At 40.8% G+C, this 16480-nt stretch overlaps 2 protein-coding genes across 2 annotated transcripts in view; both read left to right on the forward strand.

The window, feature by feature from the left end:
- fndc3a (fibronectin type III domain containing 3A) overlaps positions 1-8478 on the forward strand; it is a 54196-nt gene extending 45718 nt beyond the window's left edge. Inside the window, exons 22-26 of the mRNA XM_046073429.1 lie at positions 1895-2241; positions 3090-3302; positions 3574-3740; positions 4642-4766; positions 6002-8478. Coding sequence (XP_045929385.1) covers positions 1895-2241; positions 3090-3302; positions 3574-3740; positions 4642-4766; positions 6002-6325 — 1176 coding nt within the window. The 3' untranslated portion in view covers positions 6326-8478. The remainder of the gene's footprint in view (positions 1-1894; positions 2242-3089; positions 3303-3573; positions 3741-4641; positions 4767-6001) is intronic.
- Positions 8479-11851: 3373 nt separating this feature from the next.
- Positions 11852-16195, forward strand: mlnr (motilin receptor). The gene is made up of 2 exons (XM_046074398.1): positions 11852-12635; positions 15888-16195. Exons 1-2 carry the CDS (start codon positions 11852-11854, stop codon positions 16193-16195), a joined length of 1092 nt encoding a protein of 363 aa, XP_045930354.1.
- Positions 16196-16480: the final 285 nt, after the last annotated feature.

The raw sequence follows: 16480 nt of genomic DNA on the forward strand, positions 1-16480 counted from the left end.
TAAATGGTGTGTTGTCTTCCCTTGCAAGCTGTCGGAGACCCTGCAGGTCCAGACTCCCGCAGTGCCCCCAGGGCCCTGCCAGCCCCCTCGGCTGGTGGGCAAGCCCAAAGCCAGGGAGGTGCAACTGCGCTGGGGTGAGTCATTCCTCTCCAACTCAGATCTGTGTGGGATGTATTCTAGCTTCTGTTGATGTATTTATTTGTCTAGTGAACTACCTCAGAGCAGTGAGCTTTGATTTTGCAGGTTGTGTTATTTTGTTGTTTGTAGTTTTATCTTTGTGTATAAACTGTATTATTTTTCTGTTGAAAACCTTTTTTAAAGTATATTGATTTATAAACACTAGTTGCATGTATTTCCTAGGTCCCCCTCAGGTAGATGGAGGCAGCCCAGTGTCCTGCTACAGTGTAGAAGTGAGTGGGCCGCAGTCTGAGGAGAGCTGGGAGGTTTACCAGGGTCCAGAGCTGGACTGCTCTGTGGGAGGCTTAATGCCTGGCAAAACCTACAGTTTCCGGCTCAAGGCAGCGAACAAGGCTGGGGTGAGAAAGACTGTCAAAACTGATCAGTCAATAACGGGAGAAGGGATTGTGTTTTTCTCTACATGCTTTCAACCCTCTCTCATTGAAAATATTTGTAAAAGCCTAATCTGAAATTTTTCACTTGTATAAAATATTTTTTGTTCTTTTCTACGGTTAGTTTGGATCTCTTTCGGAGCGCTGTGAAGTTACAACTGGCCCCGGGGCCCCTGAGCAGTGCAAGGCTCCTTCCACTACATGCAAATCCCCCAGCTGTGTTGTTGTGAGCTGGGAGGTAAAAACCCACATAGAACATTATTAGTAAACTTCGTCGTCAGTTTAAGTGCTGATGGGAATTCTCAATGGCGTTTGTCTCATAGGCCCCTCCTTGCAACGGAGCTCCGGTGACAGAGTTTCGTCTAGAGTGGGGAGCTGCTGAGGGCAGCATGCAGGTCTGTTACAGTGGACAAGGGCTCAGCCATGAAATGAAGGGGCTGCTGCCTGCAACCAACTACTTCTGCCGAGTACAGGTGAGCACTTAAAAAATACAGATTTCCATCTGTTCCCACTGTTAAAATAAACACCCTAAAAATTTAATCTGATCTCACCTTACAATGAATAAACACCTCATGCACACGTTTACGGGTTGAAGCCCACAAAGCTATGACAATGTTTGTGAAGCCCTCACTTGAACTGTGTGGATTTATACTAGTGTGTAGGAAACATCTTGAAAGATGAAATCTGGAGCAGTCCCGCCTCACTTGTCCTGTCAGTTGAGGCACAGGTTTTAGCTTCAAGTAGGTTGATTTGCAGAAATTTATCCATCATGTGTAGGAAATACATTTCTTATAAATCCATATGTCACACCTCAGTAATTGTGTTCGTAATTGTCCAAATATGTTGCCGACATGGTAAATTTCATCATGTCAACAGGATGCAGCTGTGTTTTGGATGATATTTATGAAAATTTTACTACAATAGTCTAAGGCTTGTCAAATTTTGAAGATTCCTTTGTGGGGTTAGTTGATTGGCAATGATTTGGAGAACATTTGTGAACTTATTTTTTTATTAAGTAATTTATTGTGTAGCAGAAGATGGTTGGTTTTTAGGATTTGCTATGTTATAGGGCAGAGGTTGATTGTGTGTTCTTGCCTGTAATGATTGGTTAACGAATGTCTGCTACATTAATAGCTTCATAACCACTAATTATGTCTTAATTACATTTGGTTCAGTAGTTGCAGTACATCATCATGATGAACAAGCTTATATAGAAGCAGGGTAGACTGTGTCTCTGATGTTTACATTGGATCTCCACCTTGTGGTCAAACATGGATGTTACACTTGTTGTAATTAGTTTTCTCCTGGGTCTTGCTGTTGTGCAGGCTGTGAATGTGGCTGGCGTGGGACCCTTCAGCGAGGCAGTTTTGTGCCAGACGCCCTGCTCCGTGCCTGCAGCCATCAGCAACATCTACGCGCTGAAGGAGTCCGAGCTGCAAAGGTACGAGACTCCAGTGGACGCAGATGAAGATGAGGAAGATGAGGATAGAGATTCCCAGCCACCACCACTTTTCTCTCCGTCCACCTGCCTGGGTATTTCCTGGGACCCCCCGTGTGATCACGGTTCTGAGATCACATCTTACCTGATTGACCTTGGAGAGCGCCAGCCCATTGTTGTGGGTCCTGTCAACAGACACATCATCCAGCATCTGCAGCCTGACACCAGCTACAGGTTGGTGCTTCCCCATTGCATTACACTTGTACTACACAAATTTGTAGCTTTCAGATGTCAAGAAGAGCTAATAGATTTGAAACTGTTAGATCTCAGAGCTCTCAAGTCATAGAATGTGAGACAAATCAATTACACACAGACACCACACTCGTATATTAACTCTCTGCCTGTGATGCTTTGTACCAAAGGATGCCAAATGGGACAACTGAAGCAAATATAATTAGTTACACTTGGAAATCCAGATTTTTCTGGATATCCCGGGCAGCTGTTTAGAATACAGTTGAGGTGTCCAGACCTGACCCCAAACTTTTTGTTTTCACAAACCTATCATGGCTCAGCTAGTATCAGACTGGTGGCCTGTATTTGTCTGTGATCCAGGATTATAAAATAGGTGTTTTTTATACAGGAAACTCACGTTATAAACAGTCTAAGTAATTAAAATGCCCTTCATGGATGAATATTTTAAGAAAATCTTATTATTTATCTGAAATATCATCCACACAGGGATAGGTTTTGTACTATTTTAATTATATGCTGTCAAGCCAACACAGAACTGTGGCTGTCTGGAAGCTGTAGGACAGTGTTTTTTTCCCTGTGTTTTGGTTCTACACATTGGCTTTGTAATGAAACAAAGACTGCTGTTCAATTAAAGTGTTGACTTTCAGCTTTTTGGTCATTGTGTCAGAACCAGATACTGAGCTGTAACAACATAAGATGACTACTTGGAGAACTGAACACCAACTGATGAGATAGAAAACATGTTAATACTGTTTTGGAAGTCAGTAGTAGTGCTTAGATCAGCTCAGTACTTGCAGCTCTCTGATATCGACATCTCTCTTCTTCCTCAGGCTCCGAATTCAAGCCCTGAACAGCCTGGGAACAGGCCCCTTTAGTCACACCTTTAAGCTGAAGACGAAGCCCCTGCCCCCGCAGCCGCCCCGCCTGGAGTGCACCGCCTTCAGCCACCAGACCCTCAGGCTCAAGTGGGGCGACGGCCCAGCCAAAGCTGCCACCTCAGACGCCCTACAGTATCAGCTGCAGATGGGGGACAAGAGCGGCAGGTCAGTGGCCCATTAGTCAGGCGAAGGGAAGTGACCTAACAAGAGATAAAACGATAAGAGAGGAGACTGGTGTTTGAGCAAAAGCTTCAGATAACTGTATTGAGGAGGATGGGGTACATAGAAAATATTGCACCAGACAGAGAGCCTTTAAAAGGAGACAGGAACTGATCTGCTTTATGCCACTGTATTCTCGTTTGCTTTTTGTCATCTTTACCCTTCTGCTCATTAAATCCTTTCTGTCTCTCTTTTTTTCATGTTCCTGTCATTGCAGATTTATAACCTTGTATAAAGGACCATGCCACACACACAAAGTCCAGAGGCTTAATGAGTCTACCTCTTATACGTTCCGCATCCAGGCCTTTAATGAGGCGGGCGAAGGGCCCTTCTCCAATGTTTACACATTCACCACCCCACGCTCTCCTCCAGCCCCTGTGAAAGGTATAGTGGCAGCCCTTTCTTTCCTTTTTCCTTCTTTCTCACTCACTATCTATCACTATCTATCTCACTATCTATGTGGATCAGCTCTTATTAACTTTACAAACACTCACTGCTGACATAAAGACAACCAGTGTGCTCAGCTTTTAACCTCCGTTGACCCAAGTTCAACTTGCATTTGATTACAATCCAGCGGCCCGAGATTCGCTTGTCGGCTGTCATCATGAGTCGGGGTGCTCAGCACTGTGGTCTGGTTTCAACCAGCCTCTGCAAAGCCTCTTTTGATCCTACGCATTGAAGTCAGTAATGAGGACGTGGGTTTTATTCTCAATGCGGCACCTCTTTAGAATCAGGCAGTCATGTGCCAGTTTGTCAGTGTTACTCAACACTGTGTGTCTCCCCACACAGTGAAGTAGACTCTTAACCATTAACTATTTGAATTCACTAACAATTTCAAACGCCAGAAAATATTACAATCCTCCTTTGCACTGTATTTTTTCATGATTATCAAGGCACCAGTAGAAAACAGCTGCTTATTTTTTTTCGTTGCTCAAAATGCTACCTACCTACTGCGAAAAACTTACATGTAGTTTTGTAGATTACACCGATTCCAAATAGTGTTGGTATTTTTTCTCAAAGTAGGTTTTCACACATCTCATTGGCAGCAATGTGGCACTGCCCTTCACAGAGAACCTTAAATAAATGGAAGTTCAGTTAGAATCCTTTCTGGATCATCACTTCATGATCCTTGTAATGAAGTTCATTAGAAATCCTTTCTTGATCATACTGGTTGATCTCTTGTTTTTAATTTGATATTCAGTGGCAGAAATTCAGTTTTGCAGATATTGCCAACCAGTCACTGTACCTTTTAATTATATCTGCGCTCTCTTCCTCCACCCTCTAGCCCCTAAAGTGGAGCGTCTGGATGACAACTCCTGCGAAGTCACATGGGAGGCCCTGTCACCTATGAAGGGGGACCCGATCATCTACACCTTGCAGTGCATGATGGGAAACTCTGAGTTTAAACAGGTACTGACGTTGTTGTTGTTTGAAGGTTTAGTACTCCCTCTTTGTATGTAGTGTCCTTACCTGCGGATGACCTGCCATTCATCACAGCAGCCTTTTTATACGGATCAGGATACAGATGGATCCAGAGCCTTAATGTTTTCACTGTGGCCATTGCAGCATCCTGTATTAGTCACCGCTGGCTTTAAATTGCCCATTATGCAAAGATCATTGATCCATGAGGTATCACAGGTGTCTAGCTCCTGCCAGCACATTCATCCCTCTCAGTGGCCTCCAGCCACGTTAACATGGAGTAATGGCCACTGCATGGATATGCTAATCTCACCACATCATACATGGTAATTGAATCAGGGAGTTGACATTTGTGGTTGCCAAACCACATGAGTTTGTTGCCATTCTTATTGTCAGTCTCAGTGGCCTAGACTCGAAATCCCATTTTTAAGAAAGGTAATATTTGCAGAAGATATGAGCTTTAGTGATAACGAAACTAGTGTAGTTTGGCTTGTGAATAATAGACAGTTCAATAATTGTTATACTGTTGGTTTGAGCCCAATATAAAACTGCTCGTACACTCCTCCAATAGCCTTTGTCTCTAATCTTTTTTTTTTTTTCTTTACTTTTCCAATTTATAAACAAGAAAATGGGGAATGTGTTGAATTCAATTTTAGACTTTTACATTTGAGATGAAAACTTAGGTCACTCAGTAAAGAGAATCAAAAGTTTCATTCTAGCAACACAACAGATCAGGTTCACAATGCTCTCTAAAAACTTGTGCAGACAGCTAAAGCTGATGGCTTCCCACTTCATCAAACTAAAAAATCTGAAAGTAGTCTGTAAAGTCTTTAAAATGAAAAAACAGTCAAAGCTGAAAGAGGGATGTATAATTGATTTTGACTTGAAAGAGCTGAGAGGCAACTTCATCCAGGTGGTCAGAAGCAGTAAGAGAGGAAGGATTTTGTTAGCTTTATTGTCCAGTACAAGTTCAATACAATTCAACAAAGCAACCTAATTCACTAATATTTGTCATTCGGTTCAGGCAAGAAGATTCTAGAAGATTCAAGAAGCTGAATTTACTGAAAATTACTTCCCTCAGTGATATATTATCATAAACATAGTGATGAAATGCAAGGAAATATAAGATAAAAAGACAGAAGTAATGTATTTCTGCAGCTAAGAAAAAAAAAAAACTTTCTCTTTCTGTTTTTAATGACAATTCTCCTCTTCCCTCCTGTTCACAGGCTTACAAAGGCTCTGCCACATCCTTCCATGTCCAGAACCTGCAGCCCAACAGTGACTACCGTTTCCGGGTGTGTGCTATCAGGCAGTGCCAGGACGCCCCTGAGCTGAGTGGCCCTTACAGCCCCACAGTGACCCTCTCCCCCCAGCGGAATGAGGTGGCAGTGGGCGGTGGTGCGGCCAGCTCGGGGTCCAGGGCTGGCATGGAGTCCAACCGAGCCAGACGGAGTCTGACGGACGAGCAATGCGCTTTCCTCCTCCTCATGGTTTTCGCCGTAATCGCCATCCTCATCGCTTTTGTCATTCAGTACTTTGTCATTAAATGAGCGGTTTCTGCCACCCAGCTGCAGGGTTATAGCTTTATTCTTCCCCTCTCTCTCTGTTGCTTTGTATTTTTCATTTTGTACTTATTTTTTTCCTTTGTCAACAGAGTAATCACATTAGTCACAGTGGGGGGCAGAAGGGGGAGGGCTGGTGAGTGAGAGCTTAATAGCAGTTACAAATTTAGGATGTAACATCTAATTTTGCACCTGTGATAACCTTCCTGGATCTCCTGCCTTTGTCACCCCGCCCTAACTTTGTAGTATTTGTTGATCAGTTCAGTTTTCTGTTCCATCATGATCAGCTTCCTGCCCAAAAGGAACTCAGAAAGAGCAGGGATATGGTTTGTTTTGGGGAAGTGGCGCTTTCAGTCAAGTAGTTGTTGATTATGTGTGTGTACATAGAAATAATCATTATTTATATTTCCATTTATGTGTCCAGTATGAAACTGTTTTTGATAGATGTGTTCCAAAAATAGTATGTAGGTGTGTCATTAGCCTATGTGCTATTTCATCCTGGGACCTGGTGGGCCAGTGTTTGCACAGTGGGGGTGTGTGTGTCCAGATGTGTATACTGTATGTAGTTAGTGCCACAGAGGTACACAGCTGGGAGGGCTTCAGGGCCAGATGAAGGGACTTAACCCCCTGCTGGAGTTTAAGGGTTCTAGTGAGAGAATAAATGGAAATAAAAGTCTTGTTCACAATATAGAACGCTCATTTAGCACTTTCCAACCTTTTTGATGTTCAGAATGTTTAAGGATGCAAAAATGACTGGAGAAATGTTAGTATATTTTTGTACAGTGAAGACACAAGGACCTGTAAGTTTGAGAAAAAAAGCTTAGTATAAAGTTAGAAAACAAACAAAAACCAAACTAACAGTGAATTATAATTATTTTTACTATCATATAGTTATACTGCTGCTTTACTCTGAAATATTGTTGTTCAGCACAAAAAAATGTATGCTTACCTGTATGTTTTGTTATTTTGTTTTTCCCCAGTAATTGATTTTGCACCTTAGTGAAAGAAAACCTTGACTGACTGCGTCTTGGTCTTGTGATGCATTTTATAGAACACACTTTGAGATTGTGCAAGCCCTACTTGTGTTTTTGGGTGTTTTAAAAGTTGTAGTACCACATAATGTGTCACTGAAACAGCTGATCTATCTCAGCAAAAAAAAAAGAAAAAAAAAACAGAGGAAAAAAAATTATGTACCAGTTGTTTCAGAGGCCTTAATTGGAGAGGAAAAAAATCTCGGGAGAATTTTCTTAATTTCTCAAGTTTGATGTTTTTCTTTTAGTGTTAGAAAACACTAAAATGTGTTTTATTTACTTTTATTTTTGCAACATTTATTTGATGTTAGTAAACACACGTAATAGAGAGAGAAATTGAAAGTAGTTATATGTATTACTTGTGATTTATTTTGATTTTTTTTGTCGGGTCATACATGTGTGAAGTATATTTTTTTATAATATTGAAGGTAATATAAGTTAATACTCTCCAGAGAAAATAACAAATCCTGAGTACTCATGAATCATGGAACGCAAATGGCAGATACAAAATGTGTTATATCATGTACTTCCTGTGAATCTAAATTTGCCTTTTCTCTCTGTGTGTTAAGTATTCGTAACAGATTGCTTACGCTGAGTTTTCAGTGGTAATCTGGCTGTAGGGTCTAGTGTTGTTTGGTTTTGGGCAGACAACTGCTGTTGCAACTGTAAAAATGAAATACAGGTACCTTGCAAAACGTCTTGGATAATTACATGATTTGGTCTTTCAGACATTCTGCAAATGTCTTCTCTTTGTCATTTAAAGAATTCAAATTCCTATTTTTGATAGCAATTGCAACGTGTGCCATTTTAACACCTCTTCACTCTAGGTTTATTGCCTTTGGATGGGGAGATTAACAAAATGCTACAAAAATGAGTAAAATATGCACAAAAATAGAGACCATTTTTATGTAATTTTAATGTTTGCAGTTACCTCATACACCGTACATTCCAAAATGAAAATTTGTTATACTATACATACTACCAGACATATCACTTTAAAATGTTCGTTATGGGAAAAATGTATAATCATAGATATGTATTTAAAGTGTATCTGTATAGCCATGATATCTACAAAGGATCCATGCACAATAAAAGATTTATAATTCTTAATCATGTTTGAAGTTTGGGTATATATTTGTCTTTGGATTACTCAAATAGAATATTGGCATGAAAAAACTTATTCCTGATTGGCTGCCAAATTTCTGTTAAAATTGTATCATAGGAAACTTTAAATGTTGTTCCAATCAACAGTTTAACCACTTCTCTACGTTAATAACAGAAAGTTAATCGTCTTTTATTGAGGTAATTCATCAAAATCCCCCAAATTCACTGCTTTCCGCTTCCCAAATGTGAGGATTTGGGGCTTTTCTCTGTCTTTTTATCATTGTAAATTAAAAATTCTTGTGGTTTTGGACTGTTGGTCAGACAAACAATGTTTGAAGATGCCTCAGGCTCTGAGAAACTGTGATTGACATTTTTCACAAATTTCTGATGGCTTTCAATTAATCAAAAAATAACTCAGATTATTTAGTTATAAAAATAATGGTTAGATGCAGCCCTAATTGATAGCAATGGTATTTTCCTCCGCTGATACTCGCTAACCTATCTTGTGAAACAGGCCTAACCATGGTTTAACTGACAGAAACCAACTGAAATAGGGACCACAGTATATGTGATGGTGGTGGCCATGGTATAAGTTGTGTAAGTGTAATAATGCACTCTGGGGTGTATGTATATAGAAAATAATTAACAAGGATACCCTGTGCCATGGTGGGCTTTTGCCTTGTCCATTATTTTCATACTGTATTTCTTACATCATACAATTATATAATTTGGCTGAGAGAGCATATTCCTACATAAGTCTGGGAACGTTTAAATTATCCCCCTACAAAAAAATAGATAAGACTTACAAGTATAGCTAAATAACAAAAACACTAAAGCTCCTCAGAAGTCATAACATGTCATTTCCTGTTGCAATATTTTTTAAATATTTTCGTGACTATGACCAAGAAACAGCTATAGGAAATACATGTAAAGGGACTCAAATCTACTGTATATTGACTATATTTTAGTTCAATATTAAAACAAAAACCTTTACCAACTCAAATCAGATGGGCTCCACATTATGGCACCAATGTATCTGCTTTACTTTTATTAAGAACGTCTACATTGCCAGACTACCATTATTGTGTTTTTACAGATAATTATTAAGGCAGGTGGTTGCAACAACATTACCCTAAATCAAGAGTAAAACACAGATGATTCAAAATCTGAAGGATCTCTTCTCTTTCATTCTGTCACGAAAAGGTCTGTCAAGAAAACATCTGACAAGAAAATGTCCAAAGCATTTAGAAGAATATGATCAACTACCGATTGAATATTAAAAATTCAGGGATTCTTCTTCTGTCTGATCTTTATTTTTTTAATGACTTCAGAATTCAGCACTGCTGCTACACCTCACAGTATTTTTTGTGTGTGTGTGTGTGTGTGTGTGAGAGAGAGAGGCAGTGTCAACTGAAAGCTTCTGAAATGATGTATAAGAGTTCCTGTTGACTGCACAAGCACAAGTGGTGTAATCAAGAGAGCCATGATTAATGATGGTGAAAGGGGGCTTACTCGTTCTGGTCTGGAAACCCTTCTACAAAAAACAAGCCAAAAGATGGGCAAAACAGTTTTTCCTGTCGGGATGCTTTGACAGGAGTAAAAATTGACGGAGGAGCTGTTCCTGCTGCCCCTCTGAGGTCCGAGTGGTGCATCCGCCTGTGGATCAACGGTAAATACACAAATACACCCTGATGTCAGTGTGACACTTGTTGCATGCAAAGGTTCATTTAGATCTAATGGATAAGGTGGCTCTGAACCAACTGAGCTGTACAGAGCACATAGCTGGCCGTGCAGGCTTTGGTGATTAATGTTACTTTGGACACAAAATTTGAAAAACATGTAGATCAGTACGCCTCTGTGCAAGTTCATGACGTAGACCTTTCACTTGCAATGTACTAGTTGTTGAAAGCCATTTAATTCACACACAGAGGCAACAATTCATTTCAGTGTCCATGCCAATGGTCATATTGATCTGCAGAACTTGCAACACTCTTTCTCTCACTACAAAACTTTCACTGAGACCGAAGACCTGAACTGAATTTGTGGATTAGTGGGACGTAAAGTCAAGAACACTGTGCAGTGACTTGTTGGAGGTCACACTAAATCAAAGCTTGTATTCTAATATTGAAAACCGGACTTTAAACCATGATCAGGTTGAAATACTCACATGAAAATCTCATAGATCAACAAATCCAGCGTCCCATTCATTCATTCATTGTCTAAGAAGATCACCAGATTTTCCTCTCAAGTGACCTCAAGATTTTTGTAGTCTTTTGACCTTTTTATGCCCTTGTTATGCCTCTAAGTACTGACTAAACGTATGTTTCCTTTAATAAATTTGCATTCCTCTTTAACCAGGATTGTTGAGGTTAGGTTTATTACAAAAAGCATGAGGTAACTTGAGGGTGAAGGGGAGCTGGTGGGTGTGTAAAGTGATGAAGCCAAGTAGAGGGACAGATGGGGCTCGTGGGCAATTAAGCAAACATAACAAATTTTTCAGTGAGTTCTTCCAGACGGCTTGGCAAACACACTGGGATTTCAGTGATTGATGTATTAATTAATAAATTTATAGCACTCTCTATATTTGTATATTATAGATGATATGATATGATGATCCTCAATCTGCATTAGTCTCCCAGAGGAGCAGCATTGATGGGGGGTTCCCTCAAATCTTATTTCCTCCATCTTATGCCTTTTACCGCCATCCATCCCATCATCATTTGATCACTCACACACACAAAAGACAACCTCCCTGTTGCTCCTTGACTCTTCAGAATACTGTGGAGGAGGTGCTCCTTTCTTTGTCTCTCACCAGAGCTGGACAGGTTATTGAGCGTCAGGGACCGGCTCTGCCACTTGATGAGATTCTCCTGCTGCTGCTGCTGCTGCTGCTGCTCTCCATCGACACACAGAAACACAACACGGACCAAGAAAAAAGTAAAACGGTTGAGAGATCCAACACCTGTTCTAAAGGTAAAGTCACCAGCGATGATTTATTTTACACCGGGAAGGGATATCAGTGATTTGCACGTGTTAGCCCGTTCCTGCAACCTGTTTTTACATTATATTCAAGCCAACTATGTTCAAAAATCATATGGTTGTATTATATATTTATGAATACATGTTTCAGGGCATCCACTGGTTTCCATTCATTACTGAAAGTAAATTAACAGACACAGAGTTGTGTAATAATGACAATAATTGATCAATAAGTAAAAGAAATAGATTGAGAACATACTAAAACACAATAGAGATAATTTGCAGTTAAGAGAGCTAAAACTTGAAAAGACACAGTTCTTGATCCTGTAACAGTCTTATTTTTGTCTCCTCAGCTGCTTGGTCTCAAGTCTTGATTTCACACTTTACTCTGGTAGTTGGCATGCCCTGGACCAGACCCCAGGTGGACCTTCATGCTGGTGGAGCAGAGGCCATGGACCAGTACAACATAGAAGACCACCACTATAAGGGCTCCCTGTTCCCCACCTTCACCCTCATCCCTATCACTGTCATCTGCATCCTCATTTTCATTGTCGGAGTGACGGGCAACACCATGACCATCCTTATCATCCAGCACTTTAAGGACATGAAGACCACTACCAACCTGTACCTGTCCAGCATGGCAGTGTCTGACCTCATCATCTTCCTCTGCCTGCCCTTTGACCTCTACCGCCTGTGGAAATATGTGCCCTGGCTGTTTGGGGAAGTGGTGTGCCGCCTCTATCACTATATCTTTGAGGGCTGCACCTCGGCCACCATCCTTCACATCACAGCCCTGAGCATTGAGCGTTACATGGCCATCAGCTTCCCCCTCAGGAGCAAGGTGGTGGTGACCAGACGCAGAGTCCAGTACATCATCCTCGCCCTGTGGGGTTTCGCCCTGGTTTCTGCAGCTCCCACACTCTTCCTGGTTGGGGTTGAGTATGACAATGACACACACCCAGACTACAATACAGGGCAGTGCAAGCACACCAGCTACGCTATCACCTCCGGCCAGTTACACATCATGCTCTGGGTGTCCACCACCTACTTTTTCTGCCCAATGCTCTGTCTTATCTTCCTCTATGGCTCCATCGGGTGCAAGTTGTGGAAAAGCAAAAATGACCTACAAGGACCCTGCGCTTTCACACGTGAAAGGTCACACAGGCAAACAGTCAAGATCCTGGGTGAGTGATTTCTTTCATCTCTGCAGACAGATGTATGTTTCTTTTATGCTCATATCAGGCCGCAATCACGGCACATCATGGTCAAAAATGGAAATAACTCACCTGTACAGGAAACCTCCACCACTCAGCGGTAAGCCTATACATAAATTTGCTCTTTTTAGTTCAGTGTAAAAGTGTTCTATTTTGTACAAGATACATATCAGAAAGCAGGTTTTATTCCAGAATTAGACCATCTGATTCTGCTTTTCAAAACCTCTGCTTTTGATTGCCAAAAACTTAAAAGGCAGGCCATTCACATTCAGGAGTGACAGCATAGACAACTCTCATTGTAGAAAAAAATAGCCAGTATTTAGACAGTCTGCTTTTCATTGTTGCTAAAGCGAAGAACCAGATTCTGCTTTGACAGAATCTAGGATTTCTGAGATTTTCTGTGAGTTTGCTTTAGCAAATGAAACTTTTGTTTTCTCCCTTTGTGTACTCCATTCATAGAGGTGGCATTATGCTCATTTTCAGGTTCAAAATCCTATTTAGGGGTTGTACCAGAACAGGTTTACATGGTTTAAATCAGAAGCAGAGAGGGCGGGTCAGCGAGAAGCCCATAAACAGCTTACATTCAGCTGTAGGCTAGATGTTGCCAACCAGCTTGGCAACATAGAATGGAACAAGAGTTTCAGAGTGGTGAGTTATTAATCTGTAACAAAAGTATTTTCATTCATAAAGTTTTGACTGAGCTCTCTCTCTACATCACAGTAGTAACAACTTTATGTCCATTGACTGTCTGGAGGGTAGCTAGTGTTTCGAAGGGAGAGGAGAGGTGTGTGCTGCAGCTCAGTTTTTCCCCCACTGGTGTTTTTGAGGGCGTGTCTGACTAGCTGCTTGGCCAGTGTTATATGAGGTGAATTTAGCTTTCATCCCTGTGACATCACAAGCTGGGCCGCTTCCCTTCAGTCAGTTCAGTCAGTTCAGAGCAGAGTTTACTGTGGCAGATAGGAACTCCCTTTGGGCTGGACTTTGGGCTTTTTCACTTTGCAAACCTATTACATGCACAAAAAAGGTATATGACTCAATAATAGAGAGGGGAAAAGCCAAAAAGCATAATACTACCCCTTTAAAATGTAAAGTAGTTTCACCTATTCTGTCTTTGTAAGAACTGTTACAGAAGCTGGTAACTGTATGTTGCTGTTGATTATTCTATTTTGTCTGAAGCTAATCATGTCCTTCCACTACACATACAGATTGGCTTAATTTACAGCTCTGGCATATTGTGCAGGAACCCCTATTTAAACAGTAAAAGACCATGGCCAGGCCGATCTGTATCAACCAAATATTTAATCATGATGTGTCCATTAGGATATTAATGCTCTTCATTAGCTAAGCACACACTGCACAGAGCTCATGTTTGACTTGAGCAGCCATTTGCATCCACATTTGTTGAATCCCAAATTGGATTGTCATCAGAGGCCTCCATAAATCAGCCTTAATGGAAATGCACATGCTACCACAGTCAGTCCTGGGCTCCTTTTTAATCTGCCAGTATCACATCTCAGGAGTCACTCAATTGATCGCTGTTCCCATATGGGTAAGACATTATTATTTCTGGACAAAACTGTGGCATCTGCTCACTCTGTGAATCCACAATATAGGTCTTCAATTTATGGATAACTGTAATTGTTATTTTCAACTAATTAAACGTATCTTGGTGAGATATACCTCTCTTTTAATTATTAAATTGACATTTAGTATCGTTACAGAAATTACTGTCTCCATCAACAAATTGGTGGTAATTTTATCTGCAGGGGCTTCATGATCAATACCAGCAACTCTGTGATTACATCACCCATCACTGAGATTTCTTGCTTTCCAAAGCTCAGTAAAGCTTTGTTATTTGGGGGGGGGGGGGTTGTGACATATTTTCCTCTTAGTGGTGTTTCTGCTGCACATATACTCTAATTAGCTTGCTTACTTGCCTGTATTGTGAAAATGTGACTTCATTTTTGAAGCAAATTACAGGCTGCCGTCACATACAGTAAGGGAACAAGAGTGGTTCTCTGAGTGTTCTTTTCATGTTAATTACAGCGGATCATTAATTAAGGGCAAGAGTGACTATACACCATAGACATCATCGTAAAGATCCTGAAAAACAATTTTCTTAATCAGCTTGTTATTATTAACAAGCCCAACTGAATACACTATTATCTGTCAAAGTTATTTCACATGTGAGATTTTTATATTTGTGTGTACTGATCTTCTTACTGGTTTGATTGCTCACCACTCTAAATTGAAAGAACATAAAGAATTGAATCAAAACAGAATTGGTTGTTGCTAGAAAGATCACCCTATCAATCGAAGCAACTCTTCTTAGGTTTAGAATGGTATATATATATTGGAGTATATATAGATATTTAAATAAACTTAAATTTAATTGCTGCTTATTCTGTCACACATACTCAAAGGGACTGTTCACCCAATGTACAGAAACATAGTCTCTCTATCACCTCTAGTGTATTTGTGGACTGGAGTCAGAAAATGTGGGTAGCTGATACCAAAACTCCCTACCTAGCTAGGAGTAATGTGAATCTTTAGTTTTTTGTTTTGTAAACTGGCCCTCATTGAATGCACCTTTAAAGGAAAGTTGACATTTTGGGAGAAATGCTTATTTGATTTCTTGAAAAGTGTTGAGTGATGAGATGATAAACTCTCTTATCTTCCTGCCAGCATCCATGCTAGCTTAGCTTAGCATGAAGACTGGAAGTATTAACACATTCTATCTTGTTTGTTTAATCTGTACAAAACTTAAAGTGTAAAAACATCAATTTATGGTTTTACATGAGGTTATGTGCTGGGCTTTTTCTTGGCCAGATGCAGTGACTTCTGGGGTCCGATGGTTGCGGACAGAAGTGACTGCATGTCGTTTTCACTCTTCGGTTTTTGCATTGATCATCAACAAGAATGTGGTCTTTAGCGGTGCTGGTAGGTGGATTTTGTTACCTTTGGGTAGAGCCAGATTAGCGGTTTCTCCCTATGCTAAGCTAAGCTAACCAGCACCTAGCTGCAGCTTCATATTTACTGTACAGACATGAGAGTGGTATATCAATCTTCTCATGTAACTCTCAGCAAGAAAGGTAATAAGCATATTTTCCAAAATGTTGACGCTTTGGATAAAAGCGTCAGCTAAATGAGTAAATGTAATATTCATTAAATTCCCTTTTAAATTAATCAAATTTTCCCCTCCTTCTTTTATTTCACCCTCAGTGGTGGTGGTGCTGGCCTTCATCATCTGTTGGTTGCCCTATCACATTGGCAGGAACCTCTTTGCCCAGGTGGACGACTATGATACAGCCACGCTAAGCCAGAACTTCAACATGGCTTCCATGGTGCTCTGCTACCTCAGCGCCTCCGTCAACCCTGTCGTCTACAACCTTATGTCTCAGAAGTACAGGGCTGCAGCCAAACGCCTCTTCCTGCTGCATCAGAGGCCCAGACAAGCCCACCGCGGCCAGAAACCGCTCTGTGTGATCGACCACATCTCCACCCTGAATGAAAGCCTGACTGGGGTCTGAGGGGCCTCAGCACACTCTGAGCAGTGTTTTGATGGGATTGTTTGACTTCATCACCCAGGGAGAGTGTGCAGGCTTTTTTACAGTTAAGGAGTTGTAGCTAAAGAGGAAACTTGTTGAAGATGTGTAGAGGGGGAAAGTTTGTTTCATTTCATCTTTGACGGGGAAAACAGCCCCACTGCACTTAAGTGCAAAATCAAATGTACCATTACTCAGTGGTATTTTGTTTTTTAGAGACTGGATTTTCAGCCATGTCACAGGATTTTCAGCCATGTCACATTTAATTTT

Source organism: Micropterus dolomieu, linkage group LG17 (assembly GCF_021292245.1).
Source record: "Micropterus dolomieu isolate WLL.071019.BEF.003 ecotype Adirondacks linkage group LG17, ASM2129224v1, whole genome shotgun sequence".
NCBI lineage: Eukaryota > Metazoa > Chordata > Actinopteri > Centrarchiformes > Centrarchidae > Micropterus > Micropterus dolomieu.

What these genes read in the sequence shown, in the direction of transcription:
- mlnr (XM_046074398.1), top strand. Translation starts at nt 11,852, where the DNA reads ATGCCCTGGACCAGACCCCAGGTGGACCTTCATGCTGGTGGAGCAGAG. An exon ending in GCAAACAGTCAAGATCCTGG is followed by an intron (nt 12,636 to 15,887) that starts GTGAGTGATTTC and finishes TTTCACCCTCAG; the next exon opens with TGGTGGTGGTGCTGGCCTTC.